Below are 18472 nucleotides of genomic sequence, written 5' to 3'. Positions count from 1 at the left end.
ACTGACACTGAAGCTGAAGCTCCAATACTTTGGCCACCTGATGTGAAGAGCTGACTCACTGGAAAAGACCCTGATGCTGGGAAGGACTGAGGGCAGGAGGAGACAGGGATGACAGAGGATGGGATGGTTAGATGGCATCACCGACTCAAAGGACATGAGTTTGAGCAAGCTCTGGGAGTTGGAGGAAAGCACAAGTCAGCCTCCAATGGTCAACAAGTAAGTGAAGTAGGTTCAGACGACAGGGTTTGATTCTTTCTTGGATGTAATGCTCCAAGAATAGTAATAAATATTTGATCCATGCATTCCAAAGCCAAGAAAAAGCCTTAACCATGGGAAAAACTCCTTGTAAATGTTCCTCTAATTTCTTTCCCAAAGAGCATGCAATTCAGCCTGAACCCTTAATCAACTGCAAGAGTATCTCTCAGCTGCAAAAAAAAAAAAAAAAAAAAAGAATAGAATGGTTCTCTCTAGTGAACTTCTGGCTGGTTTTTGTCAAATCTTGCTTTTGCATTTAATAATAAGGTTCTGTACCCCTCATGTAACTCCAAGAAAACCTATTAAATGTTTTTAGATGATTCATGATCAGGCTCTTATTGGTGATTATTTTCCTCAGCAATATAGGTACTGTACACACTGACACAATGCTTCCTAAATGATATTTAGGAAGTTTATTATGCTTTTAAGTTGGACTTTATAGAGCTAAGGAAAGAAATAGACTCAAACAGTAACAATATGAGACCACACAGGACAGAACTCTGCTGGATGAAATAAGGAAGCAGCAAATGAGGATGCTAGCAAGGGCTACTGAACTCAATGCAACACCCGGCAAGGTATTCCAGGTACCTTAGGGAACCCTTCCGCATCCATTCTAGCTGGCCTGGCCATCACTTGCACAGCTTCACAAAAGCTTTGCCTCTGTGGCAATCTGATTCTGTATCATCAAGTACAGTCACAATTCCCAAGAAACATTCCCAAGAAGCCAGCCAGTATCCTTTGCATTTTACAACTACGTTCTGAGTTCCTGCGGCTGCCATCTGCAAGAAGACTGGATAGGATAAGCATCAAGGTTTATGGGCTATATGATGAATGTAACTGCCTTTTAGTTTTTTAACAAAAGTCCCAACCAACATCCAATGACTCTAAGTGCTCTGCTCCAAAGCTGTCATTTAGTTGATGGAACACTCAGCGATGCCATCACTATCAAATCTCTTTTAGACATCTGCTTTTAGAATTACTTTCAAGAACAGGCAACAAAATGATAGAAAAACAGAGTTGGGAGAAAACTTAGCATTCACTGCTATAAAATCCCCTCACCACGGCATCTCTTTCCACAGAAGCCTCATGGGACGAGCGTTCTTTCTCAGCTTCAGTACTGGGTATGGAGAGGCCATGACATCATCAACAGTCCGTTCCAGCTGTCCAACTATTCTCATTGAAAGGTCTTATCACTCTGTATTTGACTCCTTGCCTTTGGTCAGAGATGATATACTCGTTTGGACAACGAACCTTATTCATCAGATTTGCTGCCTTAACTTTTAAGTTCTATAAAAATGTTCCAATAAAAGATGAAGATCTGCAGTCAAGGAGCAAGTTCAACGAAACAGGAAGTAATTCCAAAACTGCTCTGGACGGGGTCAGCATGTGCAAGCCTCCCTTTTAAAGAGTATGTTCAGATTTCTCAACCAAAATCCTCCCTATTTTATACTCAGACAACTCTCTGTACTCCAAGACCCATGTTCTTTCTGTTATACTACCAGGTGCATAAAACATAGCTTCTCAGCTACTCTGAAAATAATACTCGATTCAAATGACTGATGGAATCAGGAAACGAACAAAATGCAAACTTCAGCCTTCACGCCTCCGTCTGGCACTAACATAACCCTGGCGCTGCCCTGGGCCTCCGTGTTCTCTTCAGGATACTAGCTGGCCTTCTGGAGTAACGTAGCAGGGTTCTCGGGTGACACAAGGGGTGCAGAACCTTACTATTAGACGCAGTAGTAATAAGTAACTTCTGGAGTTGTCACCAGGATTAAACGAGTCAGTCTATGTAAAACCTGAGTATCAATACAGGTAGAACTCAGCTAACCCCAAGTCTAGTTCTCTGCTTTTCAGGTTAGCTGCAACTCACTGAAAAAGTACACAGTGAGGTTATGAACTTTAATGATTTATGTTGGATCTGTTCATACCTGATACCCAGGCAAAGACTACAGCAGAGGATGAAGCAGGGACAAGAGAGAGAAGAAAACAAAAGACACTTTTCAGACAATTAAAGCTGACATTTGAAGGATGCCTCTCAGAAGATTCAACTTAATACAATGGGTGAAATTATCATTAGATCTCCCCAAAGTAAAAGGCATTAACTTTACTTTAAAAAAGCAACACAGGCATTTAATATGTATATTTATGTATGTTGGAGTACCTTGCTTCTTTCTTTTTAATAACACATCTCTGTCTGATGTGTCTCACTTTAGAGTCAGGACCAATTAAACGACCATCAGGCTAGTTTAGCGTTAAAAGAAGAAAACCAACCTTGCAGCTTTTGATTTTCCTTCTCCATCCTGAGCAGCAGTATCTGTTGCAGAATGGCCTTTTGCCACAGCTCTCGAAGTTCACGTGATGTCCTTTTCTTTTCCTCTGGGACAGGGCCAAAGGGTCCATCTTCACAAACTGGTTCTAGTGGAGATCGTGGGGGAAGGTCTCCCAACTCTGAGTAATCTGAGGAGGCAAAAGGACATTTCAGGACGGTCAGTTTTCTTTTTTCCTTTTCATTTATTTTATTTTTGAAGTGAAGTATAGTTGCTATACAGTATTATATGTTGGCTTCCCAGGTGGTACAGTGGTGAAGAATCTGCCTGCCAATGCAAGAGACGCAGCTTCGATCCCTGGGTCAAGGAGATCCCCTGGGATCACGGCATGGCAACCCACTCCAGTATTCTTGCCTGGGAAATCCCAAGGACAGAGGAGTTTGGCAGGCTACAGTCCACGGGCCTGCAGAGTCGGACACAACTGAGCACACACACATTATATGTCACAGGTGTATAATATAGTGATTCACAATTTTTAAAGGTTATACTCCATTTATAGTTCATACAAAGTACTGGCTATATTTCCTGTGTTATACAATATATTCTTGTAGTTTATTTTATACATAATAATTTGCATCCCTTATCCTCTTCCCCTTCATCCCACCTCCCCCTGAACCACTAAGTTTGTTCTCTGTGACTCTCCTTTTCTTATTATATTTATCACTTTATTGTATTTTTTGGATTATACATACAGTTTGCATCTTTCTCTGATTTATTCCACTTAGCATAATACCCTCCAAGTCCATCTCTTGATGCAGCAAATGACAAAAATTCATCCTTTTTTAATCACTGAGAAGTATTCCATTGTATACATATACCACAGCCAGAATGGCCATTTTTCAATAAAAAATTATATTTAAACATAGGCCCTAATCAGAAAACTCTGCTCATTCAGATATTAACAATGACATTACTAAATTTAAAATTCAAGTTTTACTATGAATTGAAAAACTACACCTGATCCACAAACATAGAACAAGTTATACTGCTACATTAAATAGTAAGAAGTCACAGCAGCTGGGGAAATCTTCAAAGACACCTACTTTGTAAGGTATAATATTTTATCTTTTTCTGAATTAATGACTACATAATTGATAACCACAGCAAACTTTCATATAGTGCTCACTCTGATCCAAATTGTTCTGCAGGTTTTATGTATATAATTCATTTACCTCTCAACCACCCTAAAACGCAGGTATGGTTAACTGTTCAGTTCTAAAGAGAAACAAGGGTTACAAGCCTTGCCCAAGGCCACACAGCTAGGAAGCAGTCAGAGCCAGGGTTGGAACCTAAGCAGTCTGGCTTTCACGTACATTCCTGACCACTGTATTATAAGGCTAGGTGCTTTAAAAGAAGATTAAAACTTTTCATCTTTAATTGCCAGTAGTAACAGTGACCATTAATAGTTCCTCTACCAAGCACTGGGCACCATGTCAGGTGTTTCATATGGACAGACTTCTTTCATCCTGATGCCAACTCCAGGAGGCAAGTATCAGCCTGAAGAGAAAGCTACGGCTCAGAGAAGCCAGATAATTTGTCCAGGGTGAAACAGTAAGTTCATGCTTTCTATAGATACCCCTACAGTTACAAAAGGGGCTTCCCTGGTGGCTCAATTGGTAACGAACCTGCCTACAATGAAGAAGACCCAGGCTCAACCCCTGGGTCGGAAAGATCCTCTGGAAACAGGAATGGCGACCCACTCCAGTATTCTTGCCTGGAAAATCCTATGGACAGAGGAGCCTGGAGGGCTACAGTTCATGGGGTCGCAAAGAGTCAGACATGACTGAGTGATGACCACTTTCACAATTTAAATGTCTCTTTTGACATCAATTTTCAAATTTCTATTTCTTAGCTGAAATCTCTTTATAGTTCAAGAATTTGTACCTTTCCCAACTGCAGACATGATGTTGCTTGTGCAGTATTACTGTAACCAATACCTTACAGACACGCACAGAGAACATCCCAATGGCTCACCATGAAAGCAGTGATGAAGAGCTGCATTAAGTTCCCCTACAAGTGGACCTCATCGGACTCAGTGCATTCTTAACACATGCAATGAAAAGCCTGTGCAGGCAACCTGAGCCTCACAACCATCCACCAGACAACACACTCTCTGTTCCATCCAATGGCTCTAACACTATTCCACGTTATGTCTAATTTATAGAACGGTCATCACCATTGCCTTCTATCTAAAGCTGGGTTTGTTTTCCTGCTGTGAAATCATGCATAAGCCACAAAATGCTTAATTTCCTAATGTAAGTTGTCTATCTTAAATCCTCTTAAAAATGTTGGATTGAAAAAGTAATAAGCCATTAAGAGTATTTATCACATTTTTATTTACACTTATTTCATTGTGAGCCTATTAAACAAATGAACTAAAATTGTACTTTTTTGGAGGCAAGAAATAATAGACCATTTATGAATAATTTATAATTTATGAATAACAGGCCATTTATGAGGATGTTCAGTATAATGGTCAATTTAAAAGCAGGAATCAAAACTATCTATATTGTATGATCTCAATTTTATAAGTATTATGAGAGGCAGACAGTTCAGTGATTAATAGGTCAGGCTCTGGAGGCAGGCTGCCTGGCTTTTAATGGTTTTATTTTTTTTTCTTTTAATGGTTTTAATCAACACCCTGCATGTGTGGATTCTGTGATCTTTAGCAAGTTTCTTAACCTCTTTGAGCCTCCATTTCCTAATCTTTCAAGTGGGAATAATGGCCCCTCCCTCATAATGGTGTTACAGGGACTGAGTTAATACATACATACAAACCACCTAAAACAGGGTCCCACACACAGGAATATAGGGAATACTAACTCCTATTGTTGGCTACCAGATATTAAGGGCAGACAAAAAATACTAGAAGGAAACACATCAAAATTTAGTCCCTCAACTGTAAGCTCAGAGAAGGTTAGAACTTTGCCTTCTTGTCCATAAGGGTCTGTCCAGCACCATGCAGGCCCTGGCAACCAACAGGTGCTTGATAAATAATAGCTGAGTAAGAGATTGGCAGGTTCTGGGTTTGGTGTGATTGCCATTCATTTGTATTTCCTGAAAGTTTTCTAAAATTTACAGTAATAAACATTTTTATAATTGAAAATTAAAGAAAATACTGCAAACTTGTTCTGATTTAAATCAAAGGTTGAAAAAAATGTTCTCTTGCAAAAGACTTAGAAGACAACTCACCTCTCACAACCTGCATGCTTAGAGGGGCACTCATGACTGAACATAATACAGTCTAAATTAATTTCCTTTTCAAAAGGAATTTTAGTCTGTTTTCTTCTTTTACCATCTTGGCTGCTGACACTCTGCTGGACCCTGCAGTTATGATTCAAGTTCTGCTTTATCTCATACTGGAAGTATTTACCCTTCCTCTGGTTCATAAAAGATTCTCGTTTCCAAAAAGTAATTCTTGTGAGCTGTCAGGGGTGATGCGGCAGGAGCGGTGGGTAGAGCCGAATTTCAGCAGAGCTTTATGTGTATATAGAAAAAAACCAGGGACCGCCTGTCACCTGAGCATTCAGTGGACTGAATCTGAAGACTCCTTCCCATCCTTAAACTCTACCAGTAAGATGAAGACTCAACTCTCGTGGTCTCCTTCCTCAAACTGCATCCTTCCTGTCTGCCACAACCTTTCTCCTCTTCAGTGTCCTAAAGATTCCTACGACGTTAACTTTCAAACTGGGAGAATGAACAGGGCAGTGTGCCTCAAGCTGGGCTGATGGAACGTGTCTAGGAATTCTGGCTGTTCGGTCCCCAGACCCACCTACTCTCTGCCAACTAGGCTGCTGGCAAGAACCACAGTCTACAGAAGCTTATGACACTCCAGGTCCCGCTATTTTCCTATTCAAAGAAATCAGATTTGCAGAGTCCGAGAGCTGTCTGGTGATGATGACTGTGAAGTTTAAGACATAAATTGCCTCCCTAGGGTTCTCTGTAAAAAGCAGAGACATTACTTTTCTGACAAAGGTCTGTTTAGTCAAAGCTATGGTTTTTCCAGTAGTCATATTATGGATGTGAGAGTTGGACTGTAAAGAAAGCTGAGAGCCAAAGAATTGATGCTTTTGAACTGTGGTGTTGGAGAAAACTCTTGCAGAGTACCATGGACGGCAAGGAGATCAAACCAGTCAATCCTAAAGGAAATCAGACCTGAATATTCACTGGAAGGACTGATGCTGAAGCTCCGATACTTTGGCCACCTGATGCAAAGAGCCAACTCACTAGAAAAGACCCTGATGCTAGGAAAGATTGAAGGCAGGAGGAGAAGGGGATGACAGAAGACAAGATGGTTGAATGGCATTACTGACTCGATGGACATGAGCTTGAGCAAACTCTGGGAGACGGTCAAGGACAGGGAAGCCTGGCGTGCTGCAGTCCACGGGGTTGCAGAGAGTCGGACACAACTGAGCAACTGAACAACAAAAGGGTTCTCTACTTCAGCCTTCTTTTTCTTTTTATTCATCACAGATCAGTTCATTGAGCTTTTACCATGTGATGAGTCCTTGGCACAGATAAGCCTGTTTGATTGCCACAACCACTTCAAGAGATAGGTGATAGTATCCCCTTTCTATAGGCAAAATAACTAAGGTGCAGTGAGGTTTTATAACGTGGCCAAGGTCATACCTCTGGTAAGAGTCAGAGCCACAGTTTGAATGGAGATATATTTTCCTCCAAGTAGAAAATGCTTATCCAGTGCCTAACACTCACACATGGGTATCCTGCAGAAACGCAGATTCTGACTCAGTCAGTCTGAGGGCAGCCTGAGAGTCTGCATTTCCATCAAGCTCCCAGGGGATGCCACCACCGGTGGTCTCAAAACACACTTGGAAAACTGGGCTCTACACCACATTTTTACTGTTCACCCCTTCCCATGACCCTAGGTACTTATTATCATGTCAGTTCTTCCTTTTCTTTGGCTGTTCCATGGCCCACAGAACACAGTCCAAGTGTTGCCATCAGATGCCTGAACTCAGGCTTTCACATGTGGTTGGAGCTCATCCCAGTCCTGGTCAGGGTACCAAGGCCCAGTGCAAACACAATGGATTATGAGCACTAGTGTGAACTAACTAAATAAAGGCTAATCCGCTATACAGTTCAGCAAATAAACCTAACAATTTACAGCAGCGTGTCTCACTGGCAGGACCACTGACACTTTGGGCTAACTCTTTGTCACAGAGGACCGTTCTGTGCATTGCGGAATGTTTACAAGCATCCCTGGGCACTACTTGCTACAGGATAGTAATATCCACTCATGCCAGCACTAACAATCAAAAACACCCAGACAGCACTAAATGCCCACTGGGGACAAGGGAGGACAAAATCACCTCCAGTGAGAACCTGAATCAGAATAAAATACCCGTCACTTACTCGCTCCTAAACCCTGGGAAGGGGTAAAATACCCCCTTCACCAAGTTTATTTTATGTGATAACAATTACTGGTGTCCTAATCTCTAATGAACAGTTTTTTAAAATATACTATCTTTTGTTCATATTAACAGTAACCTAGCTACTAGTAATTTACATAAAGAGGATAGTTAAACATTTGTTTATTCTAAACGGGACCGGGCTAATCTCATCGATGGAAAAAGCTCCAGATCTGGGACAAGGCTACATTTGGTGATCACTAGGTGTGTGATGCACGTCTGGGGTGCAGCTGCGCGAGGTGTACACTCACGTACGCAGGAGTTGACTGGAGCGGCAGGGTGAGGATGACAATAGGAAAATGTTGGACAACTGCTGGCTTGCTTTTATTATTAGGACCTTGCTCTAATAATAAACATATGCACGAGTCAGCTTGGATGGTTCCTAAGCTGCTGACACCAGAATTTGTTGAGTCCTTTATATGTACCCAGGATGTGATGTGCTTGGTGGTCCGAGAGAGGCTTTGATGTTTCTAATATTCTCCAGAACAACGTGGGGACCTCACTTCTGTCCTCGACTTGCGTTCTTGCTGAGGGGCAGCCACCCAGAGGCTCAGGTTGAAGAGGGCGGCTCAGGGCAGAGAGGCAGAGCTGGCTGCCCCACCCCCAGGCCAGCTTGGTCAGTCGCTCTCTGTAAACCTCTGCAAACACGCACACCTTCTGGGTTCCAGCCCCTCAGGGCAAAATGTGAGAAATGGTATTCACCTCTGACCAACCCAACTGTGGAGACCACAGGCACCGACAGATGTCTTCCTAAAGCCTGCAAAGCCACACAGCCACAGGGCTGCAGGAACAGGTCAGTCTGGGACTGGCTTGTACTATTCTGACATCTCCTATAAAGACAGGATGGTGAGGGCTTAAAATTACGTAGACGCTCAGCAACAAAAGCCTTCAATGGGTTCTAAGAATTGTTAAACCAGCCATAATTCAGGCCCCCTAAGAGACAGCTGCCTCTACCTAAATCACTGGTGTAACATTCTCAGTAGAGTCATAAACAGGATCTATGCCGGTGTGTCAATACTGTTGATGCCAGACTGTTCTTCAGCTACTCTGTGTTGCCACATCCTCTTTGCACACACACGTGTGGGGAAGAACGTTATGGAGGAAAAGGAACGTATGTGCCTGGCCTCACACCTGTCCAGCCTCCGGCTCTGTGAAGTCTGGAATACAAGGAGGGCTCCTTTCTTGCACTTTCACAAGACACTGATTCCAAGTTTGAACTGCAGTTCTCCTCCTTTTAGAGACATGACCTTAAATGATGCGTGAAGTACCCCGTAAGAAAGAGGAGCCGCCGGAAGAAAACGAAGAGACAGACCTTCTAAAAGACAGCACTCGCCAATATTCTGCTTTTATTTCTTATCCCACGATAGAGCATTACATAACTATCTCCATCCCTTTTGAAAAATCCTGATTTCCCGTACCAATAGATAAAGAAAACATTTAAAATTCCAGTTACTCTCAAACCTCTGTGTTAACTATGTCCCACAGACCTTGGAAACAAGAATTAAAACTGAACATTTAATCTCTGGAGAAAAGTTAACAACAACAGGGATTAACATCTGCAGCATCTGTTGTACCAACAGCTGAAGAAAATTTCTTAAAAAAAAAAAACAAAAACAAAGAAAAGAAATGCGTAGATTTGAGAAAGAAACAGGCAGTCCTTGAATGAATGCCGTCAAACTGTTTACAAAGCGCAAACCTCACCTCTCCTACAACAGAACATAGATGCCAGGGGAGCAGAGATATCGGCGGTCCCTGCTGTATTCCATGCCTGGGAAAACAGCAGACACAAACAGGAAAATCACCAACAAAAGAATTCATCTCTCTGCACCCTACCCTGACTTCTTCGGATGCTTTATGGAAAATAATTAAAAAAACACAACTTGCTACTTTTCTACAGTCGCATTATATGAGGTGGCTCAGTGGTAAAGAATATGCCTGCGATGCAGGAGATGCAGTTTGATCCCTGAGTTGGGAAGACGCCCTGGAGGAAGGCATGGCAATCCACTCCAGTATTCTATCCTGGAAAGTAGGTGTCCTGGAAGAAGGCATGGCAACCCACTCCAGTATTCTTGCCTGGAGAATCCCAGCGACAGAGGAGCTTCGTGGGCTTCAGCCCATGGGGTTGCAAAGAGTCAGACATGACTGAAGCAACTTGAGCACAAGAAAAAAGAATTTTTAAGAAGCATTCATTGTTTAAAAACCAGTATTTTTAAGTTTTTGACACCTGCTACTAGAAATCCAGAAGCCCTATGAATATGACACAGTCCCTCAAATGTCAAGGATGACTGGTACACGACTGGTAAGAAATACAAAGTGTACAAGAAGTTCAGCACAGAAAATGAATTTCTCCTGTGCATCAAGTCAAAGCCTTGGGCTCTGGAGCCAGATGTCTGGGGTCAAATCCCAGCTCCACCACTAACCTAGCTACTTAACCTCAAACAGGTGGTCTGAACACTTTACACTTGCACCCTCACATGCAAAATTTGCACCAGAGTGCCTCTCAGAGGATTAGCATGAGCATTCAATGTAGATGCTTCCCTGGTGGCTTAGATGGTAAAGAATCTGCAATGCAAGAGACCTGGGTTTGCTCCCTGGGTCAGGGAAGAAGCCCTGGAGAAGGAAAGGGCAACCCACTCCAGTATTCTTGCCTGGAGAATTCCATGGACAGAGGAGCCTGGTGGGCTACAGTCCATGGGGTTGCAGAGAGTCGGACACGACTCAGAGACTAACACCTCCTCAATATGCAAGTGTGGGGCCAGGGAAGCCTGGCACAGAGGAAGCATTCGATAAAATATCAGCTGTCATTTTTACCAACATCAGGTTGCTGGAACTGGTGGTTGTGCTTTAAGGACAAGTAATATTCAGGCGGGAGAAATAAGAGCCATTTCCTATAAGAGCAGCACAACAAGAAACGCAGGTGAGCCTTATGCACTGAGCCGTTCTGCTCATGACCAGGCGGTGCACATACAAACAAGAGAATGGTTGTGCCCAGGTTATCGACAGCCCGACTGGTTTATTTATGTATTAATCAGTGGGAATGATGGAAGGATTTGGGCTCCTACAATTTCTAAAAGAAAACTTATCTCATTTACGCATTCTTCAGCCCTGGAACGATAACCCAGCCATCAGGGAATGCAGAGCTTAGCAGATCTGACAAATGAAGGGCTATTATGAAACAATGTGGAGAAGTGCTGGGGGTGGGGAAGGGAGTAAGCTCTAAAGACAGAACAGGGAGCCTACCTCTGCCTGAGATGGGGTGTAGTGGGAGTGAGGCATGTGATGGGGAGGCAAGCACACAATTGTTTTTAAGCAGCCAAGAAATGCAGAAACTGGAAACAAATGCAAGAGGCCTACAGATCTCTATCCCATGACTTCCCAAAGTAGGCATGCGCGGTTGGGTTTCCAAGGGTCTGTGAAGATGACTTTTGGACTCAGTCTGGTGAGGGGCTGTGACGACAGTTCACGGAGAAGCAAGAAGGCACGGGGTGATGGAAGTCCAGGGAGGAGAGCCGGGCAGAGGCAGGAGATGATGACTGAGGGAAGGAAGGTACACACAGGCACTTCTGGGGAACCTGGGGGGCCTCCCTCTGGGGCTGAGCTGTGAGAGCTCAGGGTGAAGCACCGCCCCGTAGGTGGAGGAAGTGCCTGGGAAAGTCAAGGCCTACAGAAGCTTGAAAAGAACCAAGAAATGCTGCAGACATATGAATTTTTATTTAGCGCCCTGGATAAATTATCCTTTGAAAGAATGGCATTTGTTTTTACATCTGCAAGGGAGATGATAATATGCTTTTTGGAAGGATCAAAGGTCAGGACTCCCATTTCTTGATTAAAGACAACAAAACCCAGGGATCAAACCAGGTCTCCCGGATTGCAGGCGGATTCTTTACCAACTGAGCCACAAGGGAAGCCCAAGAATACTGGAGTGGGTAGCCTATCCCTTCTCCAGCAGATCTTCCCAACCCAGAAATCAACCCGGGGTCTCCTGCATTGCAGGCGGATTCTTTACCAAATGAGCTATCAGGGAAGCCCCAACAAAACTATGAAAGTCAAAGTCAAAGTGAAAGTGAAGTCGCTCAGTCATGTCCAGCTCTTTCCAACCCTGTGGACTATAGCCCACCAGGCTCCTCTGTCCATGGGATTCTCCAGGCAAGAATATTGGAGTAGGTTGCCATTTCCTTCTCCAGGGGATGTTCCCAACCCAGGGATCGAACCCAGGCCTCCTGCATTAGAGGCAGAGGCTTTAACCTCTGAGCCACCAGGGAAGCATGACGAGGAACAAATACTCAGCCTCAGTGGGAATATGGAATGCTCATCTTCGTCATAGTTTCATCTCTCCTCTTACCATGTACATAACCTTGAATTTCAAATTGTGGTTCCCGCAGTTTTATGAGACACAGTAAGGTGGAAAAGCACACGACCACCAAAGGCTTTTGGGGGTGTGTGTTGGGAGTGGGGGTGCGTCCGGCCCAGGCCTGCCCCCCAGGGGACGCTCCGGTTCACCTGCCTTCCCTGCCCGGGCCTGAGGGAATCCTCAGCACTTGCAGGAGCACAGGAATGTGGGGCTGAAAGGGACACTAGAGGACGACTTAGCTCAAGTTCCCTCCTTTTCCGATGGGGAAAGCGGGGCTCCAACAATTCACCCCAGCACTTACTCTGTGCCAGGCAGCATGCTTCGTGAGTACCCATACAGCTCACCCTCCCAGCCGCCCGACAAGCCTCAGTGACAAAGCTCTGAGACGCAGAGCCAACATGCTGGTGGAGCTGGGCTGGCTCATCCCAGTGCCTTGGGGTGACAGGAATGAACAGAGAAGGAGACAAGGCCCTGATTACACGTGTGCTGCCCCTGACCGACCCAGAAAGCAGCCCCTCGACCGCTCCGTGCCTCGACCTCCTCGTCCACAGCGCACAGCAGCGTCTGCCTCCCGCAGCTCTGGGGCAGGGACTGTGAGACAAACCCCTGAGAGCACTGGCAGCAGCGCTGGGCCAGGGGCACATGCTGAACTGCACATCACCGTCACCATTGGTTCATCACCTTAACCTAAAGCTGGGAACATCTTTGTGTTGTTTAGACTTTTCCACATTCGGGCTGTGGATAGAAAAGACGACTGGCTGACCGAAGGATACTGGGGAAGAGGGACACATACTCCGTGAAGAAAATAACAGCATGGTCCCAGGTCTCCAGGGCTGTGTCCGGAACCCATGGTCATGAGAGGATCAAGCACTGGAGAGGCCTGGCCACTCTCAGGACGGCTGCGTGGCCCTTCTGGCCTTTCTTTGTGTGGCTGACTCCCTTCCTCCTCCTCCAGAGCACAGCTGAGGTCATGCCCTCTGAGAAGACTCCTCCGGTCACTCCCAACCCTGCCAGGTCCTTTACGCCCCCTCAGCAAACTTCAGCAGAGCTGCTAAGATTCTGAGAACGGTATGCCTGGGTGGGGGCGGGGGCTGACAGTCATGTGAGAGCAGCTCACAGTAGCAGGAGGTCACGGCAGCCTGCAGCATCTTGGGAACCATGAAGCAGGAGGGAGGGAAGTCGGGGGGAGGGAAGTCGGGGGGGGGCGGGAAATCAGGGGGGAGGGAAGTCAGGGGGGAGGGAAGTCGGGGGGGAGGGAAGTCAGGAAGGACGGTCGAGGTGGAGAGGGCAAAGGAAAAGAGGCACAGGAGGAGGAAGGAATGCCGAGGCCTCCAGGCAGCACACAATTCCAGGCCCAAGTGACTGGGGCTCAGCTCCTTCCAGCAGTTTTATTCTCAATTTTAAGAAAAACTATTTTTAAAACTTTATATAAACTTTACATATAGCTATCTTAATGGAGACATCTGACATTTATGTAGATGTGACTTTTTATATAAAACATGAACATTACAAATTGCAGTGTTAATCATCCAGGGACCAATCATGCATTTAGTTCATTCTGAGAACAACGATGAAATGAACCAACTGCTGTCCCCAAGGAGACAGCTGAGGAGGCCACCATGACAGGTCAGCATGACAAGCGGCAGGACAAGAGCCCACAGGGGTGTCCAAAGCGCAGAGGGCTGTGATGGAAGACCTACCTCTAGGAGAGGTGCCCCTAGGCTGCCCCTTCCATTGGGGTGGGGCAAGGGCAGGGGTGGAAGGGATGGCCAGGCACTAAGTCCTGCAGGGTAATCAGGAATGCCACTCCCTGCAAAGGGAGGAAATTAAAACGACACATCGTGATGAATTCCTGGGGAGTTTCGAGCAGTTCCATGTGACTCTGGGAAAGTTAGCGTGAGTGGGAGGACTGGAAAGAGGGCATACAGGTTTTAAGAAATGAGTCTGGTCAAACAGTGAAGGGTCTCCTGTGCTAAATAAGCAAGACTGCCATCCTGACAGAAGCTGCAGAGCAGAGGAGAGAAAACAACTAGCCCGTGAACATTTACCACATGGGGATTTGCCCCAGCTGCTACCTGAGCCCTTAAAAGCTTGTCCACATGGATTTTAAAAAAGGGGTAGGACCACCCAACATTCACCACTCACACGGTTTACCCTCCAAGATGAGAGCTGCTGGTCAAGCCCACACTGCTCGGACCTCACTGTGGATGTCCAGGAGGAGATGTCTCCCTGATCCCACTGCCCACACCAGTATGTGGGGTCACCGTCAACAGAACCCAGGCTATGGGTTTAGTCCACAGGAGTAGTTTTCACAGTGAGGTCTGCAGACCAGCAGCATCAGTATCACCTGTTGAATCATTAGAACTGCAGATTCTTGGTCCCACTTTAGACCTACTGGATCACAAACTGGGGGGTGGGACCCAGCAACCTGGGTTTCTGATGACTGGAACACTTACTTTAGGTTATGCTATGCCATGCTAAGTTGCTTCAGTCGTGTCCGACTCCATGTGACCACACAGACAGCAGCCCACCAAGCTCCCCCATCCCTGGGATTCTCCAGGCAAGAACACTGGAGTAGGTTGCCATTTCCTTCTCCAATGCATGAAAGTGAAAAGTGAAAGCGAAGTCGCTCGGTCGTGTCAGACTCTTAGCGACCTCATGGACTGCAGCCTACCAGGCTCCTCCGTCCATGGGATTTTCCAGGCAACAGTACTGGAGTGAGTTGCCATTGCCTTCTCCTACTTTAGGTTATAGGTTTACCTTAATTGGTGGTTTCATAAAACGCTTGGGAATAGGGGTACTTTTCAAATAAATTCAGCAATGACTCCATCCATTACGGATGACCTGATTATTACATAAAAATTTTAAACGTAAAACAGCTCGCTTTGCAAACACCAAGACCAACCTTGTTTTTATCTTTGTCAAAGGCAATTGTTTATAATTAATACCATTTCTTAGGAAATGCATTAGAAAGTGGTCCCTCCCTGCTAACCCAGATCAACTACCCACACAATTACAGTGATAATAAATTTTCTTCCAGAAAACTCCCAGATACGAACATAAATAGTCAGAAACACAGACCAATGAGTCATCTGACACAAAGAGAAAACTACACAACAGATAAGCTCACGATTCTCCACTCCTGTTTTTTAATTATCTGCACAAAAGCAGCTCCTTTTGTTTACCACGTGTCTTCTAGTGCCTCCTCCCAGCAGGCCAGCCCCAGCCACCCCACCTGAGGGCGAGAGGCCTTTCTGCGCCTCCATCCTCCTGGGCAGGTGAAAAGAAGCCTAGAGAGAAAACCAGCATCCTCGCCGCAAAGCTCCCCTCAGCACAACACAGGGTGTCAGGGGGATCAGGCCACGGCCTGGTGAGTGTAGAGGGGCTGCATATGGAGTGCTGGTTTCCAAACTGTACCCTAGGATGCTCCGCATGCAAAGTCCACATGGGGTGCCAGGAGAGGCATGGGGAGCAGAGCGGTCTTAGCTCAGGGTGCTGCAACAACGTGCCAACAACGGGTGGCAGAGACAACAAATGCTCATTTCTCCCAGTTCTGGAGGCTGGGAGTGCCAGGTGCTTGAGGAATGCCCTCCTCTGGGTCTGCCTCCCCACTGCTGTACCCTTCACATCACAGAGACAGAACTCTGGTCTCTCTCTTTTTCACTTATAAGAAAGGAAAGCACTAATCCCACCTTGGAGGTTCTACCTTTTGTTTAGTCTAAGTTGTATCTGACTCTTCTGTGACTGTCCGACTCTTCTGTGACCCCCATGGACTCTCGTCTGCCAGCTTCCTCTGTCCATGAGATTTGGACAGGAATACTGGAGTGGGTTGCCATTTCCTCCTCCAGAGGATCTTCCCGACCCAGGGATCGAACCCAAGACTCCTGCACTGACGGGCGGATTCTTTAGCACCCAACATAAATTACTCGTGCTTTTCAAAATGTTTATCTTAAAAACAAACAAAATCCCATGTATCTCTAGGTTTACTAAGATCAGTTAGCTACAAACAGTTAAGTTCAACCCAGGAAGCACACCCCTCCCTCCAACCCCTCCTGGAGGCCACCCAGCAGGCTTTAGACACTTGCGCAGAGAAAACAGACACAAAGCTCTGACCACAGGCAGACCCTACACATGACGACTTGCCACACAGCGACAGAGCCACTGCCAGCACCGCTGACGCGGAGGACGAGACTCCAGCAAAGACGTACATTTCTTGCAAATCACATCCTTCTTCAGCTGGGGATCCTACGCTGCAGAAACACCTTCCAGCTTTTGGTCTGTTGGTCCCAATATCATCGACTACACTTTTGAATTCACTGGGGGTTTCAGGATGAATGCCAGGCTGTCAAAGATGCCCAGGGACTTCTTTAATATAGCAGTCACAGGCGATGGTGTTCTTCCCGTAGGTGATTTCCATCTGGCTCCTCATCAGGACACGTTCATCAGTCTTCAAGCTGGCTGGCAACGCAGGCACAGGCTCCTTTGAATCCAAACTCCCTGATGATGACTTTCTCTCCCTTCCAAAGTCATTTATGAGCCATTTATAACTTGCAATTTCTTTGTTAACTCTAGTCCTCATTTCATCTTCTTCCACTGTACTTGCCCAGTCTGAACATCTAGAACCTCATCTAAACCTAGTTACCTCTCCGAGGAGGCCCCACCTCCAAATACCAACACACAGGGTGTTAGGGCTTCAACACAGAATTTAGGGGAGACATAAACATCCAGTCCACAGCAGGAGGACATGTGGTTCTACATTACCCCTCCACTCCATTTCAGCATAGGAGGTCTGACTTAATGTTTTATACGGCCTTTTTAAAATTTCCTTAAAACAGAGAGCAGCAGGAAAAAAAAAAAAAAGAAAGAAAGTAAAAGTTCTGAAAGCACAGATAACAAGGAACAGACAGGTATTTTGAGTCTTGGTGGGTTGGCAAAATCCAAATTTGTAAGGAGAAGGGAAGACCCAGAGATCAGAATAAGGGATCTACTTGAACCTGCCATCTAAGCCATGAACATGGAAACGATCCTGGGCTGCCATATGGTGTCTGTTATAAGCCAGGTCCTGAGCTGGACTGAGAAGTGGACTGTCACCTAGGCTACATCTTATCCTGCTACAGGAAGCAGATTTGGAAGTTTCTTCCACCCCAACAAGCTGCAAGACACCACCCAGCCACACACTCAACACACATGTGCTTCTAAGTCCCCTCAAGAATGCGGATGAACCCATCTTTCAATTAAAATCGTTTGAACACTTGTAAGATGATGAAGAAAAACGGGACAACTCCACAGCCTCAAGACATGAGATAAACACAAGTCTTCAATATAAGATTGGAGAAAACACATTCAAGGCAAGAAAGTACTAAAGTTATGTGAAAGAATCAAGAGTTGACAGTTTCTGTCACAGAGACTTTTATAATATAGATGGACAGATTTAATGTTATTTAAGTTGTACTTAAATAATACTTAGAAAGCTTGGAGTAGAAAAGGATAATTTTATCCTGATAAAGTTATAACTCCCAAATCATTAAGGTTCATGCCACAAAACAGCACTGCATCAACACAAGACGATAACCAAAAGCTTCCAGGGAATTTAAAAGGCTCTCTCCCTCTGCAGCCACAGCTTTCCGATTCAAACCTGAACTAGGCTATATCCACACTCAGTAGTTCCCATCCTTTTTTCTTCCTGACTACACCTCACGCTCCTTTATCTAGCATTAAACTCAATGCCTGGGACAGCATTCCCCATACAACTTCACACTCAGAATCTCTATATGTTAATTACATAGACCTCCCTCCTCCTGTCACTGGCAGCGGATGGATCTTGTATGTAAATTTTGGACTTTCACTTGAAAACAGTATCAGCTCCTTGAAGATGGGATGATAGAGACTGATGTACAGACCCCCTTTGAGGAGAGGGCAGAGGCCCGAGATCCGAGCCTGAGGGGCTGTGCAGGAGGAGGAAGGCAGGGACAATAAAAGGAGCCGTGAAAGGGGAGAGGAGACAGAGCTGCCTCAGTGGTATCCAGTCTTCAGGGACCAGGAAAATGATAAAATGGTGATTTACAAGAAGGGAAGCCCTATTTTTTTTTTACCTTATGGCTTAGGTG

The 18472-nt window shown here is 45.3% G+C and overlaps 1 protein-coding gene across 15 annotated transcripts in view; it reads right to left on the bottom strand.

Annotated features, from left to right (window-relative positions):
* TBC1D1 (TBC1 domain family member 1) overlaps window positions 1–18472 on the bottom strand; it is a 225338-nt gene that overhangs the window by 46500 nt on the left and 160366 nt on the right. For all 15 annotated transcript variants that reach the window (XR_009601146.1, XM_012179797.5, XM_060417586.1 and 12 more), the window contains one exon: window positions 2530–2715. Coding sequence is in view for 14 of the 15 variants with exons in the window: in XM_012179797.5 (XP_012035187.2) it covers window positions 2530–2715 (186 nt within the window). In the remaining variant the exon portion in view is untranslated. The remainder of the gene's footprint in view (window positions 1–2529; window positions 2716–18472) is intronic.

This window comes from Ovis aries, chromosome 6 (assembly GCF_016772045.2).
Source record: "Ovis aries strain OAR_USU_Benz2616 breed Rambouillet chromosome 6, ARS-UI_Ramb_v3.0, whole genome shotgun sequence".
Lineage (NCBI taxonomy): Eukaryota > Metazoa > Chordata > Mammalia > Artiodactyla > Bovidae > Ovis > Ovis aries.
This window is presented reverse-complemented; position numbering and strand designations above follow the sequence as displayed.